This window comes from Gavialis gangeticus, unplaced genomic scaffold (genome assembly GCF_001723915.1).
Source record: "Gavialis gangeticus isolate Ggan-Ray unplaced genomic scaffold, GavGan_comp1, whole genome shotgun sequence".
NCBI lineage: Eukaryota > Metazoa > Chordata > Crocodylia > Gavialidae > Gavialis > Gavialis gangeticus.
The window spans coordinates 13,761,270-13,777,091 of NW_017729033.1; the positions used below are offsets into that span (position 1 = coordinate 13,761,270).

A 15,822-nucleotide genomic window follows, 5' to 3' on the forward strand; every position below is an offset into this window, starting at 1 on the left:
TGTCCACATCCCTCTTGAAGTGCGGCACCCAGAACTGGACGCAGTACTCCAACTGCAGCCTGACCAGTGCCGCATAGAGGGGGAGGATCACCTCTTTTGACCTGCTTGAAATGCATCTGTGGATGCATGACAAGGTGTGGTTGGCCTTCCTAACTACCTCCCCACACTGCTGACCCGTGTTCATCTTGGAGTCGATGAATTTAGCATGTGATGAAGAAAAAAACAACTTGCTCCAGTGCATGTTACAGGGACACGTATCTGTAATGATTACAGGGTGCATGACCACAAAATGTACATATTCAGAATAGTACTTTAGGAACTGGTGCAGTCGTAGACTAAGGAGGTGCATCATATGTTTTTGACACGAGTGTCTGAGTGTGGTGACCGAGACATTTGAATTAACTTCTTCAACTCATGGTTGTCTGGGTAAGCTTATGAGTGAGTTTGCTTTTATGATAGCTGATATTTCATATGTTTATATGTGCAGGAAGCTGCAGGGTAATAAAAGGATTTTTTTACTTTATTTTAAGAGTAAAGGGCAAGTTAATTCCTTGGAAAGGCTGGGTAGAAGGAATGATACGTGGGCAGCAGAGCTCATGTTAAATACTCTTAAATTAAAAAATGATAAATGCCATGTTGAATTTTAGAAACAAAAATAAGGCTTTACTGCTTTTAATTATCATTCCTCTTAAAGAGTCAAGAGGCTTTCAAAGCTTTTTTTTGTTGCTGCCAAAAGAATTACTTACTGAATTCCAGTCCCAGTTTTGCCAACCAGTTAGACATTGAGGTACAGTGGGTATTACTGATAGCTGTATGGCACAGAGCTTTTTCAATATTGGTGAAAATAAGCAGGGAGCTTGCTTTGGGTCTGTTTGAATTAGCAGAATATAGTATATGTCTTTGCATATTTACACCCCCAAATAAAACGTACACCTTTTTTTTGGGAAGGCAAAATGAAGAAAGTTTTTTTTTTTCTTCTTAACTGACCAGTTCAGAATCGGTTTCCTCATTTAAAGATACGCATTTTAGATTGCTAATTTTAAGGGGAAAAGTGAGAGTGGTATGTGAATAAATAAGTATGAAACCCTTGCAGTACTATTTATTTAATCACTTTGAAGTGTAGGCTCTTTATTTTAATGTTTGTATTGTGTCAGTTAATCTAGGTATAGAGCTGCCTAACTGAGGTGATGGAAGGTGATTGAGTTTGTGGGGTAAAAATGGACCTATGTGTTGATAGCATTCTCAACTATAAATTGTATGGCTAATAACATTCACTTGTTAAGTATTTCCTCACTATTTTAATAAAATTTGGACCGCTTGCTTACTTCATATCTTGTTTTTACTCTTCAGATTAAATGATGCACCAGTTCAAGGATATACGGATCATGTTGGTAAGAAAACTACCATAAGGATGACCTATCCAGAGGGAGCCCCACTTTCTGAAAATGAGTATTATCCTGGCAGCTTATTTGTTGCTGTTTTATTTAAACATGTTGATTTTGATTGGCTTCAAGCAATGATAAAAAATGAAACATTGGTACGTAGTGGCAGTATGCTTACCATGCACTACTTTGTTCTGATAGATAAGACACTGACTTTCTAAGCAAGTAACTGTTGTTGTGTTGTACTCTACTCTCTTTCTCCTTTTTTTTTTTTTTTAATATTTCAGGCTATTTTCATATCAATGTTGTATGTACAGTTACAAGAATGCTTTTCCAAAGAGAGTGCTTATTTACTGGCACTAAACCTTACAACATCTGGAAAGCTTAATAATCCAAGTCAAAATATGTATTGCCTTAAGTGACTTGCTCGAACTAAGTATAGAACAGGGATCAGCAACATTTTTGGGCAGAGTGCTGAAAACACCCTCGACTTTGACTTGTAAGACGTTGGCATGCCATGGGCAGATAGTAGGGTAGCCACAAGGGGCCTGATCCTTGTGGCAGCACAGCCCTGGCCCCTTCCACGCTGTCCATGCCAACACATGCATACCCACCATGGAGCCCAGGCTGCTCCCAGCAGGCAGTGGGAAGGCTGCAAGCAGCTGCATTGGGGTCTGCAGAGCCCCAGCCTGGCTCATTGCGGGCGGCGGGTGCGCACACACCTCGGTGGATGACAGGGAAGGAGCCAGGGCTGCCCTGCCACAACAAGGATTGGGCCCCACTGCCTCCCACCATCTGCCCTGAGGTGTGCTAAGCAAACTGCCTTCACGTGCCATGCTGTGTCATGGGTGCTGGGGTTTATCTACGCCTGCTATAGAAATAGGATATCCCCGATAGCAAGCCTGTTTCTTTAGCTGCTAAAATAAATGCATGTAGTGTTATTGCTATCAACTGATGTTGGTTACAAACTTCAGTGTCTAGTAGATTGGTTCATTACTTGAACAAAGCAAGCCCTTTCTTTTAGCATTTAAGAGACACTAAAGCAGGGGTTGTCAACCAGGGGCACATGTACCCTTGGGGCTACTTTGAAAGGACCCAGGGGGTATGCGGGGGTGGGTGGCGATGGAGTGCCACCATCCCGCGCTGCTGCCTCATGGGAGCAGAGCTGGGGTGCAGTGAGAGCAGTGCCATACAGACGCTGCACTGCCACCACCCACCATGTCCCCTGTTCCCCAGGGTACACTTATTAAAAAGGGGGCCACCAGAGTTACACTTATTAAAAAAGGTAGAAAACCCCTGCACTAAAGTATAGATAGCAGTACTTCAAGTGTCCATAAAGTATCTCTGCATTATTAAATAGTGATACGTTTTGGAGGAAAATCTGTCTGGTTATTTGGCTGTTTGAAACACAAGCAGTATTATAGATCAATAATTCTTAACCTTTTTCACCCTACAGACTCCTTCCTTCATGGTCAAGTCCTCCTCTCCCAAAGTGTTTCTGGCACCCAGGGGATCCCTGTGTGCTAGCCTTTCTGCAGAACTAATTAGTCTACCCACAGCATGCAGTGAGACTCAGGCAGCTTTGCTGCTGCTTGTGCTGGGGTCAGTGCTCATCAGTAGAGAGCCGAGTTTTCTGTTTCCCACAGGAAAACAGAGAAAACTATGGATTTTCCCCTTTACTGGAGAAAAATGTGGATTTCTCATTTTACCGGTGAACCTGTGGATTTTGCATTTTTACAAAGAGCTCCCTGCAGGCTGGCAGAGTCCCAGCCTGCAAAAGGCTGGGGGGAGCGGGAGGAGGGCGGTCAGGCAGGGGCAGGATGTGCATCTATATATATCTGCCCCCAGGCAGTCTGGAGAGCAGCTCCCACAGGTAAAGTGGGATGGGGGTGGGGGAGGATTGAGGCCCCCGTAGGGAGGGAGGGAGGGGGCTTGGCAGGGCTGGGGTTGCTGCCCAGGTGGGTGATGTGTGGGGCTTGGGGCTCGGGGTTGCAATGCGTGGCTGCATGCCCCCAGTGTGGAGTGGGACTGGGTCGGGTCGCAGGTGGCTTGTGCTGGAGGGGCCGCTCCCTGGGGGTGAGGAGGTGGGACCCATGACCCACACCTGTGCATGGGGCAGATGTGGGCTGCCCGTTGCAGGCTCGGGCTTCCTGCCCTGCTGCCTTCTCCCAGGGCCTCCTCAGCCCAGTGGGTGCGACCCAGTGCTGCAGGGAACAGCGGAGCCATGCGGGGATCTCCTTGCCACTGCAAGCTCTGCCCTGCCCTGGCTACACGTCCCCTGCACGCAGAGCAGCTGTGGAGGCAATGACATGGTGTTGTACCCCTTATTGTTCGCGCAGGGGATGTGTCGCCGCTGGGCTGTGGAGGCCCCAAGGGAGGGCAGCAGAGTGGGAGCCCGAGCCCGGAGCGGGCAGCAGGTAGGGGAGCTGGCTTCCGTGATATGGCCCACCTCCTGCCGGTGGCAGGGGACTGTGGACCTGGGTGTCTGGCCCCATAGCCCTGGCAGCTGGGGACCCCCTCTGGCAGGGCTGGGGGGGCAGGGAGGTGAGGGTCACGAGCAGGGCCAGCAGGCTGTGGTGGGTGGAGTGAGGGGTGCCAGCAGGACTTGGGGAGGGAGTCGGGGAGTGAGGAGCCTTTCATTTTAATCATGGATTTGGGGGGTTTTATTGGAGGATTTTTGATTTTTTTTTTTCCTTCAGGGAAAACCAGGATCCTTGCTCATCGATCAGCTTTGTGCTGGGTATATTTGGATGAGGGATTGGAGGTCCCCATCCTGCTGTCCCTCCTAGAGGCTCACATGCGGCACCTCCAGCATGCTGGTTTAGAAAAACTGTTCTAAAGTACGCAGTTTAAGGGACTATAACCCTAGTTATCAGAGTCCTTTTTTTTCCTCCCATCAGGCAGAACTGACCACCATCATCTGTTACTGCAGCCAGTTGACATGCATTCAGTAGCATGCACTATAGTGGTTGGTACAGTATTTAGTACTTTATATTTAGGATGGATTGGTTTTTTTTGCAGTTTTACAAGCAAAAATTAGGTCCAACTGCCTTGGGATACTGAAACAATTTAACAGCTTAAACTCAGAGCTTAAATGTTGTTTTTTTGATCTCAAACCAAATTACTTGAATTTTTAGTGTAATGGGCATAAACATGCCAAACTTGTGGAACTTTGTGAAGCTTTTGCTATGTAATCTCTTGGGATCAAGGCAAGATGTGATTTCTGTAGGGCACAAGCTAATCTCTCAGCTAGAATTCAACAGTGTTGCTTGAAGTCATGGAACCGTTCTCTGACCTCATTTTGATATTTGACTTCCCCCATGTAACTTCAAAACCTGTTTTGGGGAGGGGAAGAAAAGGAATCGTCTTACTGATGGCTGCCTGCAACTCTTAATTCAAGCCCCTTATGTATAATCATCATCTTTAAATTAAATATTTGTATACTGTCTGTCCTGCCTGATCTTCCTGTCTTTCAGTGCAGAGATTGGACATTGCTCCCTTAATGCACAGCTATTTGTTGTTGTTCTCCTCGGCCCTGTTCCTTACATGCCGCAGGCTACTCAAATGCCTCGCTGAAGATAGAATTACTTACTCAATAAGCCCTCTTCTGTTGTGCATATCGCTGCGGTATCCGAGTGCTTCACAAACACTTGAATGTATCACAGTGTATTTACACAAGTGGCTGAATAACAGTTGCACTGAACCTGGGCTCTTTGGCAGGATTAGGTTCCTAACCCTCCTGCAAAGACGTGTTTGTGAACTTAGCTGGAGGTAAAGAGCCTCAGCAAACAGCTGTGAGAGACAAGGTGCGGCAGCTGTGGGACTAGGGCAGTGCTCCAGCTGATTGAAGTAAAAGCCACAGCAAGCAGCCTGCTGCAAATTAAGCAGATTGCAAACAATCCCTATATGGAAAAGTTGGGTTTTAATGTGCAACTAACTAACCTTTACTGTTCAAGGGATAGAGAAAGCAGATCCCTAACATAAAGCTGCTTCACACCCAAGGGCTTTCAAGTCCCTGCTCCAAAGATGGAAGCAAAAGAACGTGTCAAAAACAAGATTTCTTTAACGTTAAAAAAACTTTTATTTTCCTGAGTCTTGTTCTCAGAAATGACCAATCATTTTTTGGCTGACATTCTCTCAAAAAAAAATTGCAAATCTGAGGCAGGCATGGAAGAGTTCAGCCTTAGTGATTAGCATTGAAAAATCACTAGTAATTGAAAATGGAGTCTTGTAATGAAGTACTGGGGAAACTTAGTAAGTGTTGCTATCCATCACCACTGTAGACCACGAAAGATTCTTTACACTTCTTGCTATATTGGCAGGAAAGTGTAACGTATGGAAAGGAAGTAAATCATTCACCAGGTGCTTTGAGGGAGAACATGCTTGGCACAGAAAAAATGCACCTTTTTGCATTGTTCATTTGCACATTGGAGCACAACTTTATGGAGAACAGCAGAAAATAGACTTTAGGGCTAAGGACAGAAATTACACACAAACCCGTATAAGTGATCAGAAACTGGTTCAAACCTGTAACGCAGCAGAAGTTCAGTGCGTACAAACTGGTTTCAAAATGGATAAAGCTGGTTTAATATAAATCTGGATGGATGTAGTATCAGACTTAACTGATTTAGGTTAAATTAGCTTATTGAACTTCTGTCCTAGATCCCCTGCGGATTCAAGTTCACTCCACAGTCCCCCATCATCCCAGGATGCTTTTCAGTTCCCCTGCAACCCCCGCCCCCAGCTCATCTTGCAGGGTGGGTGGCTTAGCTTTGGTCCCAGCTGTCTGCTGTAGCACCCCCCAGCTTCTGGCCTGGGTCACTGCAGGCATGTGGCTGCATTTCTGGAATCAAAAGTGAATGTCTGTTCACTTTCTTATTGGTTCAATTTCTGCAGCTTAAACTAACCTGCAAAGACTGAATCGATTCAGCCTTGGGTTTTTTCATTGTCTGTACTTAGTCTAATGGATCATTGGGTTTGGGTCTCTTAATCAGTTCTGCATCAGACCTTCTCCACTAATTTTTTTTTTGGTGAGGGGTCAGAAGCAAGTCTGTTGGATTTTACTATTGCATTAGTAATCTCTGAAAGCAGTACACTTGTCCTTCAATGGACATTTGCAATGAGGAACTGCCCATTTCAAAATACAGGTACCATGTAGCAGGTACAGGAGCTGAGAATAGATACCTGAGTCTGTCTCCAGCAATTGCTATGGAAATAGTCACATTTTCCTGTTTCTTCAAATGGTTTTTGTCTACTCTCTTGCTCTGTGAAAGCTCCAAAAGTGTAGAGGACTGCGGTGATCAGCAAGGGCATGGACACAAAACACAGTTGGACAGTCAAAGTACTGTATGTACCCAAATCCAAGGCGACTTTGAATTTAAAATCCCCAGCCCCCAAATAATTAGATTCTCTATATAGAAAATGTATAAATTTGTTATAATATTCCATTTAATAGAATCTCATTTTTGAAGGGTCATCTTTAAATTCATCCCCACCATTGCAATGGGAAAAGTAGCAGCTCTCACCCGCCCACAGCCTGTCTGCCCCCTCAGTGCCCACACTCCTGTTGCATGCCTCTGCCCCTTGCCCTGCCACGTGGCTGGGTGCTGGGGCCACAGTTTCTTTCTGTGTGCTTCATGCTTGGGAGGGGATGGAGCTAGAGCCATGTCTGACAGAAAGCAGCAGGGGTGGGGGCGGGTATTAAAGTATTGATTTAAAAAAAAAAAAAATCTGAGAGTAGCGAAATTTATACTGATCTCCTTGGAAGTCTGTCGTAAGTCACTTTGTCTCAGTTTAATCCGATTCGTGTGTTTTAATGAAAGCAAACGGAGTGCTGTGTCCTCAATACCAATTTGTTATGGCAGTGTTAAGTTTTCCTATCTTACCTTATGGTGGGGTTTTGTTTCCCTTTTACTCAGCCACTGTGGGTGCGACTGTTCTTTTGGAAGAAGGTTGCTGAGAAAATTCCTCTATCATCAAAGCAATTTCGGATTTTGAATCCGCTAGTTGTCAGAGAGACGGCCCTGGATATGCTACAGTACCCTGAGCCTCGACCTAAATTCTGGGGTTGGGATCAGGTAAGTTGCCATCTTTTGGCCAAGGATGCTGCCTACAGAAATTCATGGCTTTAGACACCTAATGGGATATAAGATAAAAAGATTTTGGTTCTTCTTCCATTGTCATCTTTGTGCAGGTTTGCCCTTATTATGAAGCATCGGAGAAACTGATTCTTCTCAGAGAGGCTCTTTTTATTTTCTTTAATTTAAAAAAAATAATTAAATTCTGATAAAGTAATGTGGTACAGATTTCTTGTAAACCATGGAAAATACAAACCTAGGATAATTTTAAAATCGGGGGTTATGCTTGTGTTTGTTCATATACCGAGACCTGTATCTGATGCCTTTTTTTAGTATTAAAAAGATGCTTCAGAAAAATGCAGTAGGGCTAAGTTTATATCAACACAATGGATGTGTGTCCTAAGCTATGGACTCCACTAAAATATGTAATGCTTAAGGCTGTCTCAATCACTTGCCTTCCCCTTTACCGAGAAGCACTTCGCCCTCATTATAGAATGCAAGGATGGTACTTCATAAGTTAAATCAAAGCTTTATGCAAGTTAAGAAGTGAATAATTTAGCCTGTATGATATCCAACAGAAGAAATAAAGTAGGATGTACATGATTCTTCTGTATAAAGGGCTAATTTGCAGTGAAAACTGGTTTCTATTGGAATGAAGTCTTTGAGGAGCGCTGTTGCCTAACACATTAAACATGATCTAACAATTAATCTAGATGAGAAAAAGCCATGGTTAACCTTGCACTAGCAGGTTCCAAAGACACAATGTTTTTACCTCCTTTGTTCAAACAGTAAGTCGTTAACTGTAGCATGGTTGGAAATTTGACTTTAACCATTCAGTTCTTCGTTCGATGAACTTGAGATGTGCTAATAGACTCTGAAATTATATTTTTAGCCTTCAAAGTGGTCCTGCTTGCAGTGAAGAGATACTAACTCATGACTTCCCCATAACAGTAGCACAAGCTGATGCCTCCTAATAAACTATTGCAAAGGTAGAAGGCTAGAAAGCTGGAAGGGGACTAGAGTTATGTTCTAAATAGGTGTGATTTTTCCTTGTAGAACGTACCCACAATTGGCGTCACTGCTGTTGTTCTGGCCACACATTTATGCGACGAAGTGAGCTTAGCGGGATTCGGATACGACCTTGAACGACCCAACACGCCTTTGCATTACTACGACAACCTTTGCATGGCTGCGATGAACGAACAAACAATGCACAATGTGACAACAGAAACACAATTTCTACAAAAACTGATTAAAGAAGGAGTTGTGAAAGACCTGACCGGAGGCTTACATTGTGAATTCTGCACTAAGTCAAGCTGATGACTGGACCTGAGTGCAAAGTAGTTTCTTTAGGTTCTTCCAAACTTGTGGGGAGGCCGTTTCAATGTTTGCATCCTATGGACATTATGTTAGAACCATTGGTTTTTGTATTTTTGTTACATTTTTTAACTAGTAGTTGTGTTTGTTGGGTTTTGAAATATATTTTCAGGCCACATTTACTTTGCACACATTTGTGGTTAGCTATATAAATACAATGTTGAGTTGAGAGAAATGTCTTTAAAATATTTAATGTTTTAAATTGACTGAAGAAAAAAATAGGAGATTTTTGTTGTTTTATATGTGAATGGCACTCTCCATTCTAAGTATGTGTTTGCCTAACTTAGAGGAGACTTATTCCCATGGAAGTGTCCATGCCTTTGTGGGTCCAGTTCTCATGCATAGGTCTTCATTGTGTGCAACAAGAAAAACAAAGCATGTTTTTTTTCTAAGTGACTTTATTGTTTGCAGATTGATTATTCTTGGTGGTAGATCTCACACTTGTGTAACCTTCCTCAAACCTCTTATGTTCCCCTGGTGTGCAGATGCCTGTCTTTTTTTTCAGTTGGGAGGAGGGGAGGAAAATCTGTTGCAGCAACAGAGTTGAATTTTCAGTTCTTGAATGCAGCATCTGATCATGCCTGGTACAGAAATCATTGACCTGTGGAAATGCTTTTGGTCTCGTTTTAACCACTTGACGTATCTGGACCAAACCTTGCTGTAACCAGATTTAGTCTGCAGAAAGCTTCTACCTGAGCCAACACTTTCTACTTTCCCTCTTCTAGCTCCAAAATACCTGGTTATAATGAGGTTGGTTCACGTCGGAGTTTAATTACCACTGTGTGTCAATGTGGAATTGAGTCAGCTTTAAGTGAGCTGAAAAAGCACTTTTTAGGGATTACATCAGCTTTGGGCTGTTTTTATAAAGAGGTTTGCCCTGACAGACGTGTGTGGAAGACGTACACTGTCAGGATCAAAACTGACGAGAAAAAGTTTTTTGTTTTGTTTTTTGTAACCTTTGAATTGTTGCAGTTAACATTAGGCCTGCTCTGCAGGAGATTAAATACAGGATTGGTTTGAACTGATAGTGGCCCTTTTGAATCATTTGGGAGGCAGATAAACTTTATCTGGAGAACAGTTTGCTTCCCAAATGTCATAAAGTAGCATTTATAAGGCACAAATAACGTAAAGAAACTGGCTGAGGGAACAAAATGCACTATACGATGTCTGCTAAATGGCAGTTGCCATTTTTAACAAAGTCCTTTGCAAATGTACTGTCCAATGACTGGATATCACGTATCGCACAAAAAGCCAAACTGACCATTTGTGACCTGGTCTTGACAGTGTAATTTCATTTTGTAACTAATAGTAACAGTTATTTGTCTCCTCCTGTTTGAATGCTTTCTATCACTCCGTCCAACTGACAGCATGTGAAAATGCCTTTTTTTTTTGGAGTATGGAAGCTTACCAGACAGTTGATTAAACTGAGCAGGTGAGGCACTGTTTTGAAAACCATGGACTGACTATCCAAGTGATGAACCTTCCTTTTATTCATTGTGTTTGATGCATAAAGGATACTTTTTAAAGATAGCAGCAGGGTAAGTTACTTCAAGAAAACTCCATGTTGGAGCGCAACCATAGAGTTCATTCTTGCCATGGAGACTAGGGCAAATGGATGATCTGACAAAGCAAATCAGTGCTGGCCCTTATGTTGAGATGCAGTAAAATGTCATTTCATGATATTGAACACAGCAGCTGTGAATATGCTCTTTTGGAGGCCCTGAGTCCCAGCGTTTCCCACGACTCAACTGCAAGTGATAGCAATCTTCAGTTAGCATCAGAGCTTCAGTATCCATGGCACTGGTTGTGTTGTAGCAATTGTATTCATAATAGTTCTCAGATTTTTCTGTCCTTGGAATCGCCTAACCGTTGTACTAGCAATACATTTCTAGGTCTTGTTTTTAAGAAACTGTTAATTTAAAAAATAATTCCCAACATGTAAAAAGGGGTGCGTGTAAACCTCTTTACATATCAGGAATTATTTTTGAAACATAGCACTGTTTAAGAACAATTGTTTATATGGTGTTTCAATTAATGCATAGTAGACTGATTATTTTTTCCTCTGTATTTAAGATGGTGAGCTACCTTTGTCTCAGTCAGTATTACTTCAATGAAAAATTGTTTGGCAGAGTTCAAAATGTGTGTAGGGGAGGGACAGGAGGGGCATTTGAACTATTAACGTGCATCCTGCATCAGCTGTTGCCACACCAAAATATTACCCACTGTTCTTGTTTTCATGTTTTATGTTAACTAAATAGAATGAAAGTTTGATTAAAGAAAACACGTTAGCATCTCTCTTTGGAGATGTTAAGTTTTGTCATCAGCTTTCCAAAATGGTTTAGGGTGGGGTTAAACTGTGCTCCCACAGTTATGATTAAAATGTTGTTCTCCAGGGTAGTAAATTTTTCATAGGATGCTTCTGTCCAGATTTGACCATTCATGAAGTGGCAGTAGACTCAGGCTGTCAAAAGCAATAAACTGATGAAACCACTTTCTGCTTCTATAGTTGTTTCATGAGCTGTTCTTCTTTCTGTGTTAAGACTGTTACAGACAGCACGTGTCCAATTTAATAGATCCCAGGCAATCGAGAGGAGGCCTTCCCTTTATATTGTCATCAGTTTCTGAGTCCTTGATTTTCATAACACACTAAGAGGAGACTCAGTCTTTGTGGCCAGCTGCTTAGATGAGAATAGTTCATTCGTCATAGCACTCCTAGCATTTTAACAATGATTACAATAAAAGCACGTGTAATGAGACATCAGCATTTGAGAATCAGTGTATTGTTAGATACAAACTTTGTTCTTATAAAAGCCTAATAGATGGGAGGAGGACAGATCCATTCCCAGCATCAGCTTGTGTGCTTTTCTCTTGTTACTGTGTGCCCCATTTTATTATGTGGCATCTTGAACTATTCTAATTTGTTTTTCTGAAATTTAGTGTTAGGCTGTACTTGCATTATCTGGAAACAGTAAAAATACAAATGACTAGCTCTGTTCAGTTTACTATTTTGAGACTCTCAAAGTCATAGAAAATTAGGGTTGGAAGGGACCACAGGAGGTCACATCTAGTCCAACCTCCTGCTCAAAGCAGGACTGTCCCCAACTAGATCATGCCAGCCATGGCTCTGTCTAGCCGGTCTTAAAAATCTTCAAGGTTGGAGACTACACCACCTCTTTGGGTAGCCTGTTCCAGTTACCCAGAGAGTAACTTTACTCTCCTCCTAGTGAGAGTATTTTTCCTAATATCTAACCTAAACGTCCCTTGAAACCATTGCTCCTTGTCCTGTCATCTGCCACTACTGAGAACAGTCCAGCTCCATATTCGTTTTGGAACTGCCCTTCAGGTAGTTTGAAGGCTGCTATAAAATCCCCTCTCACTCTTCTCATCTCCAAACTAAACCCAGTTCCCTCAGCATCTCCTCACAAATCATGTCCCCTAGCCCCCTCACCATCTTCCTTGCCCCAACCTGGACTGTCTCCAGTTTGTCCACACCCTTTCTGTAGTGGGGGGCCCAAAACTGAGTGCAGCACTGCAGAATAGAGGGGAAGAATCACTTCCCTTGATTTGCTGTCAGTCCTCCTACCAATGCAGCCCAGGATGCCATTAGCCTTCTTGGCAACAAGGACACACTGTGTTGGCTCATATTGTCCACTATAAACCCCAGGTCTTTTTCTGCAGAGCTGCTGCTTGGCCAGTTGGTTCTTCTGTACTAAGTGCAGGTCTTTGCACTTGTCCTTGTTGTACCTCATGAGATTTCTTTTGGTTCTCCAGTTTTTCAAAGTCTCTCTGAATCCTAGCCCTACCTTCCAGTATGTCTACTATTGCTCCCCAGCTTGGTGTAATCAGTAAACTGGCTAAAAGTGCACTCCATCCCATCTTCCAGGTTGCTGATGAAGATACAGAACAAAACTGGCCCCTGGGGCACTCCACTTGATACTGGCTACCAGCTAGACATCAAGCTACTGATTACTATCCTCTGAGCCTGACAATCTTTTTTCTGCCAGTTTTCCATCCAACTCACAGTACATTCATCCAGCCCATACTTCCTTAGCTTGCTTGCTAGAGAGTTGTGGGAGACCATGTCAAAAGCCTTGCTAAAGTCAAGGTATGATCATTCGCTCTTCTTTCTGCATCCGCAGAGCCAGTCATTTCATCATAGAAGGCAATCAGGTTGGTCAGGCATGACTTACCCTTGGTGCATCCTAATTGTCATCATCTCCTCTAAGTGCTTAGAAATAGATTCTTTGAGGACCTACTCCAGGATCTTTCTAGGGTGAGATTAACTGGTCTGTAGTTCCCTGGAACCTCCTTAAGTATTTTGGGACTCCTTCAATTGGAGTTCCTTTCTGGCAGGTTTATATAACTTTCAAACTTAAGACAATAAAACACTTTTTTAAATGAGAATTCTAAATTCAGATATGGGGTTCTATTTAGTGGATGGCTATGAAGTTGACTCTTAAAGCCCCCCTCTACACATTACATTTATGCTGCGATTTAATAGTTTAATAGATTCATAGTTTCTAGGGTTGGAAGGGACCTGAACAGATCATTAAGTCTGACCCCCTCCCGTGGGCAGGAACAAGTGCTGGGATCATAATACCCCAGCCAGATATCTATCCAACCTCCTCTTGAAGACCCACAGTGTAGGGGAAAGCACCCCTTCCTTTGGGAGCCCATTCCAGATCCTGGCAGCCCTAACTGTAAAGCAATGCCTCTTGATATCAAGCCTGAACCTGCTGTCAATCAATTTGTGGCCTTTATTCCTTGTTATCCCAGGTGGTGCCAGGGGGAACAGAGCCTCACCTATTTTCCGCTGGTCCCCCCGGTGAGTTTATAGACGGCCACCAGATCCCCTCTGTCTTCTCTTTTGGAGGTTAAATAGATTCAGGTCCTTTAGTCTATCTTCGTAGGGCCTGGCGTGCTGCCCCTTGACCATGCGAGTGGCCCTCCTCTGGACTTTCTCCAGGTTAGCCACATCCCTCTTGAATTGCGGCGCCTAGAACTGTATGCACTACTCTAGCTGTGGCCTAACTGTGGCCAATGCTGCACACAGGAAGGATCACCTCCCTCGAGCCGCTTGTGATGCATCTGTAGATGCGCGACAAGGTGCGGTTCGCCGCCAATGCGAGGAAGCGTTCAGTAAGGCTCATGTCCATACTGGAGTCAGCAATGACTCCAAGATCCCTTTCTGCCATCTTGTTGACAAGAAGGGTGTTCCCCAGCCTATAGGTGTGTTGTAGGTTCCCTCTCCCTAGATGCAGCACCTTGAACTTGTCGGCGTTGAACTCCATCCTATTCTCATCTGCCCACTCCTGTAATCTGCCTAGATCTAGGTGGATTCTGTCCCTCCCCTCCAGCGTGCCCACTTCTCCCCACGTCTTTGTGTCATCGGCGAATTTGGACAGTGTGCTTTCCACGCCCACCTCCAAGTCGCTGATAAAAATGTTTCTTAGATGTTGGGGCTGGAAGGGACCTAAAAGATCATCAAGCCCCGCCCCCTGCCCCAGGAGAAGGAAGTCAGATAGTGTCAAAGGATCCCAGCAAGATAAGCATCCAAGCGTTTCTTGAATAAAAGTGTCTGCACCAGTTCTGGAGGGAGTCTATTCCAGGTCTTGGGGGCTTGGACAGTAAAGAAATTTTTTCTTACGTCCAGCTTAAAATGGTCTTGTAGGAGTTTATGACCGTTGGTCCTCGTTTTTCCTTGGGGTGCTCTGGTGAAGAGATGTTCTCCCTGATCCTGATGTACACCCTTCATGTACTTATAAGCAGCCACCAGGTCCCCCCTGAGCCTGTGCTTTTCCAGACTGAAGAGTCCCATAGCTCGCAGCCTCTCTTCATAAGGCCTATTCTTTTGCCCTCTGACCATGCGCGTGGCTCTCCTCTGGACACCCTCAAGCTTCTCCACATCCTTCTTGAGAATAGCACATGCCTGAGGGCTGAGCCCTGGGGAACTCCACTGCCCACATGCCCAACATCCCTCCATGCTGAAAAAGACCCATCCACCACCACTCTCTGAGTATGACCATCGAGCCAATTTGCCACCCATCTGATTGTGGAGGCATCAATGCCTCAGTTGCCTAATTTTTTTTTATGAGAATGGGGTGAGAAACAGTGTCAAAGGCTTTCTTGAAGTCCAGGTAGACCACATCCACCTCAATGCCTGCATCCAAGGACTTGGTGACTTGGTCATAAAAGGAAATGTGTTAATCATGGCATAAATGGCAAGGGTGCTACATGTCCACCTGATTTTAGGTGCCAGAAAATGGCAAACCAGCCTTAACAATGTTCTACATATGATGTAGAACACTTTTTAAATGGCTAGTTTGTATGGTGTTTTAAATTGAATGTGTAGCATGTCCTGGCACAACGTGCTAATCAGTCCTGGTCTCAGATTTGCAAACACCCAGCTTTCAGTTTGCTGGTTTAGGGGGGAGCCTACACAAGATGAAGATCCCAGGCTTCTCCTTCACTGGCAAGTAGAAAGAGTATAACTGAGATCTGATCCCAATATTGCAGTTCCTGCCATTCACTTGTAGCATCGCAGGGGATGTGATTGTTGGGATTGGGGATCAGATCCCATTGTCCCATGAAATGAATGTCTGCCCGGGGCCTAGGATTAGTCCTCTTACTGTCATTGTCTATTTTAGTTTTGTTTTTAGCAAACTTTTTTTGCAATCTTTAATCTATAAAGTGTATGGATCATGTCTTACCACTGCTTATGCATAGGAATCCTGCGTGTCATTGGCTTGATTTCATCTGGAGGCAAAGTTATCATATGATTTCCTCTGCACAAAGCTGTGAACCCTTGAAGTGTTAAATCCTGTCATAGGCTGGTGAGGGTGCTGGCCAGATGCAGAGTGAAACTACTCTGCAAAGCACGGTTGCAGCTCTCTTGCAAGGTCTGTAACCCAGCAATGTCCAGATTGAGCATAAGCCATGCAGACCTTTTAAAAAAAAAAAAAAAAAAAAAAAAAAAAAAACTAAGA

General features: G+C 43.7%; 1 protein-coding gene across 2 annotated transcripts in view; it reads left to right on the forward strand.

Annotated features, from left to right (window-relative positions):
- ST3GAL5 (ST3 beta-galactoside alpha-2,3-sialyltransferase 5) overlaps nucleotides 1-11,131 on the forward strand; it is a 29,094-nt gene extending 17,963 nt beyond the window's left edge. For both annotated transcript variants that reach the window (XM_019526263.1, XM_019526264.1), the window contains 3 exons: nucleotides 1,351-1,537; nucleotides 7,301-7,459; nucleotides 8,516-11,131. In XM_019526263.1, coding sequence (XP_019381808.1) covers nucleotides 1,351-1,537; nucleotides 7,301-7,459; nucleotides 8,516-8,779 — 610 coding nt within the window. In that variant the 3' untranslated portion in view covers nucleotides 8,780-11,131. The remainder of the gene's footprint in view (nucleotides 1-1,350; nucleotides 1,538-7,300; nucleotides 7,460-8,515) is intronic.
- The last annotated feature ends 4,691 nt before the right edge of the window (nucleotides 11,132-15,822 follow it).